We start from the raw sequence: 11,745 nt of genomic DNA, 5'->3' as shown, positions 1-11,745 counted from the left end.
CAGAACCATTCTGAATTTCGTGGTCCATCTCTAGGAATCTTATAACCTGAGTTTACCAGTGTGAACTAAATCTACTTCATGACCTGTATGACTTGTCAAAATTACTTCATGACCTATGTGACTAGTCGAAATTCAAACCGAAAGCACTAAGAGAAAGCAAAAAAACACAAAGAGAAAGCACAAAGAAACACACCAATTATCGAATTCATTTTTCATTTTCCCGATTCATTCTTATACATTTTTTGGATTTTTTTATATCAGGATGTCGATAACAATGTCCTAAATTTATTAATATTTTTTTTGGATTTTTTTTGATGTCAAAGATAGATAATTAAACCGAAAACATGAGTTCGTATTAACACAGAGAAAACACAAATAAAACACACTTTCCTTGATCCGTATGGCACTGTTAACATAAATCTATACCGTCCAAATATTTTCATAATCCATATGACCCCATCCTACCATATCTTAGCCGTTCAAATTCTTTTAGATAAAACGATTTTTTTTCTCTCACTTATCTTCATTCACTCACTTTTCTCTCGTCTCTCATCTTCCCCTCCCTCAGAAAAAAACTCAAATTCTACATCTGAACAAACGAAACCAAATCTCACATCGATTAATTGATGATGAATGGATTGCAAATGAAGATTGAGATGCAGTCACTGCTATCGGTAGATTCATGGGTTCTAGTGAACACCCTAAATCTATCTCTCTGCCTCCTTTCTCTATCCCATCTCCATTTCCTCTTCTCCTGCATCTTTTGCTAAACTAGATCATGTTTCTCACACTAACAACTCACCCACCTACATGTCTTTCTCTCTCTTTCAACCAAACCAGTAACACGAAATCACTCTTTTTAACTCTCTTCAAACTTCAGTATCATCAAGAAAGTATGATTCGTTGTTATTTCAATTTATTTTTCAAAATTTGTTTAGGGCTTTTCTTATTCGATGCATTTAGGGATTTTGGTTCTTATCAGATTCTGAAAATTTTGCATTTTTTTCTGTAATCCGTTACCCTAGGTTTGATTGGGTTCGATATTGACACCATATATTTGTCAGACAATGAGAGTTATGGAAGAATCAAGATATGGGGTTAGTTTGAATTCTTATTACACGAGATTTTATGTCACTGATTTGGATTTGGTCGCTATTGAAGAAATCAGAGAAGAAATCTGAGTTTGTTGTTGATTTGAGAAGGTTGATGGTGGATTCAGAGAATGGGATGTAGCTGTTGGTTTAGTATAACTGGTTATCATCGGCACTGTCTCAATCTCCTTGATACGGTAACAAACCCCCAATTTCTTACTTCTTTTATTAATTTTTCTCTCTCATTTTTTCATCAAAATCTGAGGTTTATTTCTTTGATTGCTTAAGTATGTCTAATTAGTTTTTTCTGGTCTCTGAAATGTTTTTTGTTTTGGGTGATTGAAGTCTTGGAATCGGCAGTAAACGCAGCTAATGAATCTAGGGATTTGAGGTGGTATGATTCAATTGAGGCTGATAAAGAAGCAGAAGGTATAAGATATACTTTAATCTTTGTTCAACTTTTTCAATTTCAAAACAATGCTTTAATTATCTTAACTAGATTGTGTATTTTCAAAAATGAATGGATTGGGAATGAGAAAGCTACCAACTTTGAAAGGTTTATTGCCGGTGATGCATCTGGCATTACTGCAACCATTCTTTGCTTGCCTATGGATATGGTGGCATCACTGTAACCATTCTTTGCTTACCTATGGATACGGTACATGCCCGTATTCAACTATTAACTTCTAGTTTTGTTTTTAATTATTAATATCTCCTGAACCAAATAATGACAAAATTCCACAAGTCCTATCATTTCATTTATGCATTTAGGGCGAGTGTTTTACAACTTTTTATCTTCTGTAATTTCAATTGCTTCATATTATGTATGTGCAAAGAGATTCGATTCTTGTTTTATTGTTCATATTAAAAGATATTCATATTGATCCAGAGAACCAACTGATATTCATTTAGTTTATTTTAATTGAGATTTCTCCATTCCAGTTTCAATGAACGTAAAGTATGTGGTTAGATTGTAATACAATTAAACTAGTACTTTTGCATATAGGGTTACAAAGTGCTTTTGGTGAATGGAAATAGTTATCACTTTACAGAACATGGTCTTGACTTCCTACTACATGGTTTTCTGATTTCTCAAAAACATCTGCTACAAAAAAAACTTTCCTGTAAATATGATGAAAATCCGTACAGTTTGTCTGAATTACTTAGTAAAACTATTGATTCCATTTGAGATTTTTTTTTCCATGTGCTTGTGGATGAATTTGCTGGTGATTTTTGATGTTTTATTGAATACATGTTGATGCAGATGAGACGAGAGTGCAGATTGAAAGGGCACAATTATGCCTTTTTAGGTGTTGCAGAATGGTTAGTATGGCCTCTAAAATGCTACTAGACAGTATATTGGGTATTTTTATAGCGAGTACGTCTCTCGTGTTTGTTGTTCCTTATTGGACTTGTAGTCATTTGACCCTTACATTTTACGTTGTTACTCATTTCAGATTTAGACATCTTGCGGTCGTAGGTTGGTTTGTAGGTTGGCTTAATTGATAGTGATCCTTAAACTTTGCAGTTTCAACCTAACAATGAAAAGTTTCTCAAAGATCCTATATGTAAGAACTAACTATGCATTTCGCTTTTTGTTATTCTGGTTCATTTTTTTTCTGCAGTTTGTTAAGTTCATAGTATCAATCTCATCTCTTTGTGTTTCTCGTGAAAACTAACTTGTTTGAATCTCTTGGCAATTCCACAGGTGTTAATTACCAAGTATCCTCTAACTGCACCTATCCATTTGGGCAAAGAGCAGACTACAAGTTGTGGAGATTCAGGATTTGCTGGTTTCTTTGCACTTGAATGATGAATGATCAGAGAGGAACTTAAACACAAGAATGATGACAGTATGAATCTCTTATTATGAGCTTGGTGCTACAAAGTCGAAGGAGTGTTCATCTTTTGTTTCAAAATTAAGGAAAATGTAATGATTAGTTTGTATTTTTGATCTTTTTGTTCCTGTAAAGATTGTTTTTTTTTTTTTAAAGAAATGATGTAAATTGATCTATGTGATACAATAAAACTTGATTCAGTTTTTAATCTGATTCATAATTTGTTTTAGTATCAATTTTAATTTTAATTTTAATTTCAATTTGGGATTATCTAAATCGAAATCGGCCAGATACTTCCGGCACTAGAACAACAGATGTAACGGGTAAAAATTTTGGTAGATCAAAAATGTAAGCAACCAACTTCAGGGCAAAAGTTTGGTAGCTCAAAAATGTAAGCAACCAACTTCGGTAGCTCAAAAATGTAAGGAACTAACTTCAGGGCAAAAAATTTGGTAGCTCAAAAATGTAAGCAACCAACTTCAGGTATTTCACTTGCTCTATTATGGTTGGTCAATCTATGAAGCGATCGGCGTTTTACTTGCTCTATTATCGTTGGTTTATCTATGAAGTGATCAGCGTTTTACTTGCTGTATTTTGGTTGGTCTAGCTTTAAAGCGATCACTATTTTGCTTGCTCTAGGAAGGTCGGTCTAGTCATGAAGCAATTAAAAAAAAAGACGCTGTGTGATAATTGCTTGATTACTAAAGCGATTGCCTAGCTGCTCTAGACTTGTAGAAATCCCATCTTTTGCAACTCGAGAGTGAGAGCCAAATTAAATCGCTTTAAGGGTTAGAGCGACTCAATATGGATTTTTCCAACCAAAAATGACTGATCGCTTAATCCAACTTTTCTTGTAGTGAAAGAGTTATTTTCTTAAACATGTTTTTTGAGGAAAGTATATGTAATTTTCTTAAAAATACTTTTGAATAAAGTAAGTGTATATTTTCAATGGAAAACAATTACTATAAAATTAACGAAGGAAACGGAAAAACGACGAGATATGCAATTCATCTTTTTTGGTCAAGTAATCGGCTAGGTTAAACCCAATAGAGCTAGCCAATTTTTAAGGTTTACGTTATACTCTTTTCGAATTAAAAGAAAAAAGGTTTGTTTAGTAATGTTTTTTGTTTATTTAATTGTTGAGAAAAAAGTGGTACATTGATTTGTAAGGAGAAAACCAAGATACAGAAATAGATAGCAAATTTGTTAAAAGAGGTAGATGTGGACCATGCGGTCTTTAATGTAGGAAAATTTTAGAAATCTTAAAATATTTAACTTTCTTTTTCAAAAACATGCTTTTTTTTTCCTTTTTTTTTTTTTTTTGAAACATAAGGAGTAGTAATATGTTAGCAATCGTTTTACTGTTCAAAAATTCTAATGGGACCGTGTAACTGAATCACCCCAAAACTGCTGTAACACATGCAGTGGATCCAATTAGGGATGCACAACGGGTAGGGTGGATAGGATATGACCTATATCCGCCATCCTATCCGTTTACTGGCGGTTAAGAAAAATTTTACCCGCCACCCTACCCGCCATTAAACGGGTAAGATCCTACCCAATCCATTCTCTGGCGGGTCGGGTAGGGTAGGGTGGCGGGTATAACCGTTTTTTTTTTTTTCTTTTACGAATTTCGAAGGTTATTGAATCTGGAAACGATAAAGAGCCAGATGATATAGAGATTAAGGTGCCTGAACTTAATGCTAAAGATGTGAAACTATGGAGAAGATTAATGCTGGTAAGGTGTTTGAATTAATACTACAACACGGTTCTTTGGTTAACCCCATTATTTACATTTACACATTTTATTTAATTTGCTACCATAATCACACCAAATTAGAAGGGACATGGTTTTCTTTCAACGGAGATGCAGTATAACTAGTGCTAGTCGAGCCTTCTTGCTGATCACTAACAAAAACCTTCGAGACAGGAGCTTCATTAGTATGAACGACGTCATGTTGCTGTATTACTAAAACTGATGAGTTCACACCTCCTGATGAAGCTAAAATATCTCCGATTGGTCCCAATTATGCATGTTCAGCGGTATGTTCTGCTAAACTTGCTACCATCGCCGATGGAAATCGACCTTTTCCCACTACTATTAAAAAAGGACAGGGATTATTTGGTTTTTTACATATATGAGGCGGGTAAGCGGGTACGATAATTTCGGATTATATCCGTCACCCTACCCGCTAACTGGCGGATGAAATAATGTTTACCCGTCACCCTACCCGCCAAATAGTGGATAGGATAGGATACGGTTAAAAAACTGGCGGGTATGGTAGGATTGGCGGGTAAGGGTAGGATATATGCACCCCTAGACCCAATCCAACCTTAAATGGCCTACTGCTAATTCCCCGAAGACGAGCGCTACCACTCACACTCATATAACGGTTTTGGGGTGGTTTTTTTGGACAGTATGTCTAGAACCGATGTTTCCTGTTTTAGGTAGACGCTGCCTCATCAATTCCAGCAGTGCGAAACTATAGAATCAATCACATGTTCATTCAAATTCAAATTCTGCTGATTGAAGCGAATCAGAGTTGAGTACTATTTACTTCAATTTCTTTCAAAGAAAAAGTACAATAGAAGAAGGAAGAGGTTATTTCCACCCCATTCGGAGTGGGAACAATTGGTAACCCATTTCACGAGCACAATTGCCAAACCAAAACATTGAAGAGAACAAAATTACAGAAATGAAAAGACAGTGATGCTAATTAACACACACAGAATGATGAGGGGGTCATCCTCATTTATCTTGTGTTTTTATTATAAACGACGATGCCAATTATTAGTCCTACTTATTGGCGTCGTCTTCTTCTCTAGAATTGTCTATTTTTTGTGGCTGTGGCTAGTGTTGTCATTAACTCCAAGTGTATTCTTGACACCTTCCATTGCACCATGTGCCATGTTCATCACCTGCTCCCCAGTCTGCATAACAACAACCAGAATAAATGCCATCAAATATTAGCTCAACAATGAAAAATGCAGCCTTCGGTTAGGTATATACAGGATAATGTATTCGAATCGGTAAATTACCTGTTGGAGGAAGCCAGATGCCTCTTCCTTTTTCTGTTGGCAAGAATCGGATGTAGCATTGGCTGCATCCGCTGTCTTGTCCCTAGCTGATTGAGCAGTGTCCTTAGCGGACTCGACCCACTCTTGTGTCTTGGCCTACAATGTATAGAATCATAAACAAATGTCACTTGAATGAATTTACGAGAAAGAACAGAAGAAATGTCATGTTGGATACTACCAAAGTACAAATCCGATCTCCCTCATTGCAAGTAAACTAACCTGTGCATGGCCTTTAGCTTGTCCTGCATTGAAGTTTTGTGAAGACATATTTGAGATCTGATTTGGAGGATTTATAGCTTGATTTCTTTTGTTTGGAGGGTTGCCGTTTCTTTTCTCTTTAACAATGTGAGAGTGTGATGTCTTTTTAACGTTTCAGTGAGATGCTTTTATAGTGTCTGGTATCACCTGCAAATGTGGAAAGATCTATGCTGTACGTGTTATATGTTGACACACGTCGGCTTTGCTGTGGCGACTGGAACGAGTATTCTGCATGCATATTTTCTGAGTTTGTCAAAATAGCGACACGTATTAGGTTAATAAATGAGTCATGGCATTTTGTGGTGGTGGAGAAAGTCAGAGTCATTCACATGCGGGAGTAAGACTTGGAGTGATACAAGGAAAAAATACGGTGGGTATTACAAGGGAAGATCGAGGTTTATAATTTACCGGATGAGATTTATTTTTACTTAGCACGTCTGTGTCAGGAAAAAAGCACGTTCGATCTTCACAAGAGAAGATAAAAGGGCTTTGGAAATTACCGGACAAATTTTATTTTTACTCAAATTTGGCATGTTTTTGTCTAAGGCCAAGTCCAATGGCCTTCCAATCCGGTATCTAGATTAGAAGACCACGTCAGCTAGAATAATATCCACTTAGTCTTATGGTAATTCTAATTAATATCTAAATAAATTCTAGATCATCGTTCTTTCATATCTTTTTTGAGATCATCATTTTAAGATAATCAATTATTTGAAAAAATGTTTATGAAAATTTATTATAAAAATGATTGTATCAAAATCATTTATCAATTTATGATTATGATTAATTCTTTAATAAAATAATTTAGTTTATTTATAAATTTATGATTATCTATAATGATAAGTAGATAATCATAAATTTTACCAAATGACGCCTTAGCAAAATGATGTATTACAATTTGTACTATGTAATTTTGTTCGGTTGTTTCAAGTTGTTCCAGCTAGTACATTCTCCACAAGTTTGAAAGTATTTTGTTTGAAGAGACAAATTAACTTTTGGGAAACTTCTCATAAGTTTGTTGGTTGTCTATGATAATTGCATGAGATAAAATTATTTTTAGGATGGCCTTGAAATTGTGAACAAATCATTTTTGACATATGTTTTTTCTCCCTCGCAAAAGTTAACAGCAAAAAAGAAAACTCGTGAATTGTAATAAATTGATAATAAATAATAAGGAATTTTACTAGACTACTTATTATCGATTTAGTTACTTGTACTCTAGGTAAATAGAGAGACTTATTATGTCGAATAAAAAAAGGTAAAATGACTTTTACCTAAATATTTGGTCAATTCTAAAGTCAACTAACAAATCTAGGAGGGTCGATTTTAGAAACATAGAAAGTAATAACTTAGCTCGGTTAGGTAGGCTAGCGCGGAACCTTTTGATACCCATATAAGCAATATGGGTACGAACTCTAAAAGCTAAATACTTTAGTAATAGTAGACATCCTTTAGATCTTAAAACAATTAAAAAAAATGTGATTCATGATTATGGAAAGGCGTTCAGAAAGGACTGGAGTAGATATGACTTTATTACATATATGAAGTAAGACACGAAAGAAAAATACACAATTCGGAAATGTAAATACCTATAAATGGATAAAAGGATAGATCTGAGATTTAGAGTTTGTAGTGTGAGTTGCGAGAGGTTGAGCATGAACAATCTTCACTTAAACCAAGATATTAACTGTTCGGAAACTGTTTCAGTCAAAAGAGAAAAAGATAAGGTCTCATCTTAGGAGAAAAGCAGATATGAGAGAGAGAGAGAGTGGGAGTGGGAGAGAGAAATCATAGTAAATCTTGGTTACAAAATAATACTCTATGTGATATGTTCGGCAAAATCGATTAATGTCCTATTTATAACTAAAGTAATATCTAATTTGTAGTCGGTGAGATTAGGATGAAGTGACGTGAGGACCACTCCTGTTTTGATTAGAGAAATAGCTAAGGATGAGACTTATTCCTTGCTTCTAGTAATTTCCCCGACCCACTGCTTTTATGACTGGTGAGATATAGAGCTGGGTATTTTCCATACAAGTTGTGGAACGATATACCAAAACCCAAAAGATATCCCCTTATTAATTTATAAGACTGAGCTAGCCTTCGGGATGATGTGGTGGTAGAGTAACAATACCCTCTATAGCCGATGTTGGCTGAGTTAGAAAAATATTTCCTGATTTGATGACTAGGATGAGTCATGTGAAGAGCACAACATAGTATGAGGATATCGTGTACGAGATACGAGAGAAGCTGAGATTGAGCCTCAATCTTATATTTTCGTGCATATATGGACTACGAGGGACGGACCCTGTCAATGTGTCATTTTTGGTGAATATGAGAGAGACTTAAGGCATATACTTAAGGATGAGGCTTGTGTCTGAGGTTTGTTAGTAATACTTTTATTCTATGTTTGCACGAGGTTGAGATTATCCCGTAGGTTTCATGTCTTATGGAATCATCTGGGACATGCTCATGAGACAGAGAGTAAAGGCTGTATATGTGCCCGAAAGTGTCTCTTATTTCTATGAGACCATGAAAACCTTGATCTGATTAGTGAAACCTCAGAGGGGTCTTACTAGGGGTCTTTCATGAATCTTATCATTTATGGGGGCAGACATGACAAATATATCTCGTGAAAATGTACTAGGAGTTAGTCACGAGGCTCGTAAGACTTAAGTTGTTCTCGTGAGACGGAGGCATAGGTAGTGCTTACTGGAGACCTAATTATTGATCATGCTCATGGACGTCGTGGACGCGTCATGAGGATAATAATCATAAATGATTAATATATCTCATGATGTACTAGTAGATGTGTCTTTGAGGACGGAGGCTATATCCCGAGAGGCTAAGAGTTAGGTCTTGTTTGTGTGGCTGAGAGTTGAATCTCAAGAGACCTGCAGATGAGTCTCGCTCCACTACACGAAATCAGGGAATTTGTAACGTTGAAAAAACGTTAGTATCTATATATTGTAACATCAGCAAAACGTTGGAAATGTGCCATTATTATTAGTGTTACAATAATTTTTCAACGGTTCACTTCGTTACAATAAAATTTTGTTAAGTAACGATTCCGTCTGTTGGAATAAATACACCAACAGTTATCTAGTCAGCACAAGATTTATCTGATGTCATTTTGTTGTAATGGATAGCCGTTATTGTGTATGTCGTAACGGTTAGACTATAATAGTTCGGTGTAACAGATACTGTAACGAAGATTTTGTGTGTAACGGTTGACTTATTGCCACCTGTCCTTTTCTTGTAACAGCTACAACAACGATTTTAACCGTTGTTTTAGTTGATTGTAACAGATAGTATTTAACAGTTATTGTAACGATTCAGCACCGTGACAGATGAGTGTAACGGCTACCGTACGACACGTGTCAATTAGTTGTAACGTGTAATGTAACGTCTTCAAACGTTGATGATTGATTGTAAAATTTTGGATATAACAGCTTGCTGTAACGATTCGATTCGTAACAGCTGACTATAACGTTTGCCGTCTGCCACGTGTCTATAGCTGTAACATATAGACTAACGGCTTTAGACGTTGAAAATTCATTGTAACAATAATGAATTTTCCAGGTGTGCGAATTACTAACAGATATTATAACGTTGATTCGACGTTGGTAAAAAAAATAGTTTTCAAAAAAAAAAACGTTTTTTTACTGTTATAAATAAGCTCCCATAATTGGATCCTGCAATGCAATGCAACCCATTTCTGAAGCTGCAAATACAATTAGTTTCTGAAGCTGCAATGCAATTCATTTCTGAACCTGCAATACTTAATCTGAAACCCATAATTCAATCTCATTCCACAGTACATACATTCTCATTCTAGGAGCACAAGGAATTCATTCATTCAATTATTCTGGAATTCAATCTCATTCCACAATACATACATTCTCATTCTAGCAGCATAATGAATTCTGGAATACATACTCCTCAATTATTCTGGAATAATACTCCTCAATCATTCACATATGCAAAGTATATATGAGTATCATCTTTACATTGGAAGAACTGCTTAAGCCTAAAAAATACATGGTTCCCTATATGGTTATAATCAAATGAGAAGGATTGTGTTTTTCAGCAGTTTCTAAATATAAGAAAGTGTTGTTCTGCATTATATACACCTTGGATGAAAAAAGTTGTTATCCGCCAAAAAACGTTGTCCATTGAGATCATAGTAGCCTTAACCAGCTCTTGCCATCAATTCTAGTATCCCGACAAAACAATAAAAGAAACAAAAACCAAAATTAGAAACAGATCTCATAGAATTTAAAGATTCATTCAGTAATTTGGGAATTTTGTTTTACATGAATCTGCAAACAATAAAATTAGTGACAATCAAATTGGAAACAATGTTCCCAGGAGAGACAAAGAATCATTCAGTTACATGTGCATTGTTATTCTGGATTTCATACATTTTCATTGTTGAATACCATTCAATCATAAAAATTTAAACATTGACAACCTAAGTATCAAAAGTTTATATTTATTTGACAGAATTGTAACTGCCAATTCACATACATGGTTCATATGAAAAAGTCTGAAAAGTTGTAGTAAGAGTTTACTCACCATAATAATTAGAGACGAGAATGTGTTACTTCTCAGTTGTCCTACTTCCACAGCTTCACAGGACCAACATTGTCTCATATCTTCCAACTTGTCTACATGTCCAGGTATTCTTGCACATCAACAGTTCTAATTATATTTCTCTATCAATGTCCTAGAACGCATATACAAGGGTAGGAATAAACTTAATTCAAGAATCTTGATCTTGGTTACAAGTTAATCCCTCGCTTGTACAACTTTGCAAGGCCAACATTCTCTCACTTGTTCATCATTTGTCCAGCTTCAGGTGTTTGCATCAATGAATCCTCAAAAAGCAAAGAGAATGGTAGTATGAATCAACCAAAATTTTCATTTAGAGGAGACCATAATAATGATAAGTAGTGCACATAACTTTAATGTGGTAAGAGTTTACTCACTAACTGGAATTAAGTAGGTTGCTTGTCAGGCTTGCTGCATCATCAATCTCCATAAGGTAAGCATTATTTGTGCCAAGAGAAACAACGCATATCCTACAAGACCTGTTCAAGAAGTCGAAATAAAATCATTTGAAGCAACTTCATTTATTCCAGTTCTTGAATAGCCTTGCATGAACAAACAACAGTCTCTTATCTTGTTCTTCACTTCAGATGGTACCGCGACACTAACACATCTCCAACTTCAAGTATTCCGGTCAATAAGTCCTTAGAAAACAAAAGGAGAATGGTAGTAAGTGAGTATTTCAGTCAGGATAAAATAATGACAAGGAAAACTAATTATCATTAGATTTTAGTCACCAATGGAATTAAAGAGGAGAATGTATTAGTTGTCAGGTTAGGTGCATCGATCTCCTTCATTTACAGCAAACCTAACGACTAATACGTATCCACTCTGAAAAATCTATGGTGGTAAGTTGCACCTGTTGGCAG

The 11,745-nt window shown here is 35.0% G+C and overlaps 1 protein-coding gene and 1 long non-coding RNA gene across 2 annotated transcripts; one reads left to right on the top strand and one right to left on the bottom strand.

Annotated features, from left to right (window-relative positions):
• The first annotated feature begins 2,289 nt into the window (after positions 1 to 2,289).
• LOC113353690 lies at positions 2,290 to 2,891 on the top strand. Its single transcript, XR_003361463.1, has 3 exons — positions 2,290 to 2,414; positions 2,549 to 2,659; positions 2,800 to 2,891. It is a non-coding gene; the product is annotated as an uncharacterized LOC113353690 (long non-coding RNA).
• Positions 2,892 to 5,431: 2,540 nt separating this feature from the next.
• Positions 5,432 to 6,388, bottom strand: LOC113348353 (late embryogenesis abundant protein 7-like). Its single transcript, XM_026592076.1, has 3 exons — positions 6,227 to 6,388; positions 5,969 to 6,103; positions 5,432 to 5,860 (listed from the first exon to the last, which is right to left on the bottom strand). The coding sequence occupies exons 1-3, from the start codon at positions 6,272 to 6,274 to the stop codon at positions 5,762 to 5,764; spliced, it is 282 nt and encodes a 93-aa protein (XP_026447861.1). The 5' UTR covers positions 6,275 to 6,388; the 3' UTR covers positions 5,432 to 5,761.
• Between the last annotated feature and the right edge of the window lie 5,357 nt (positions 6,389 to 11,745).

The sequence above is a fragment of the Papaver somniferum genome, chromosome 2, assembly GCF_003573695.1.
Source record: "Papaver somniferum cultivar HN1 chromosome 2, ASM357369v1, whole genome shotgun sequence".
NCBI classification, from domain to species: domain Eukaryota; kingdom Viridiplantae; phylum Streptophyta; class Magnoliopsida; order Ranunculales; family Papaveraceae; genus Papaver; species Papaver somniferum.
This window is presented reverse-complemented; position numbering and strand designations above follow the sequence as displayed.

What these genes read in the sequence shown, in the direction of transcription:
- LOC113348353 (XM_026592076.1), bottom strand. Translation starts at nt 6,274, where the DNA reads ATGTCTTCACAAAACTTCAATGCAGGACAAGCTAAAGGCCATGCACAG. An exon ending in AAGCTAAAGGCCATGCACAG is followed by an intron (nt 6,104 to 6,226) that starts GTTAGTTTACTT and finishes TATACATTGTAG; the next exon opens with GCCAAGACACAAGAGTGGGT. An exon ending in CATCTGGCTTCCTCCAACAG is followed by an intron (nt 5,861 to 5,968) that starts GTAATTTACCGA and finishes GTTGTTATGCAG; the next exon opens with ACTGGGGAGCAGGTGATGAA.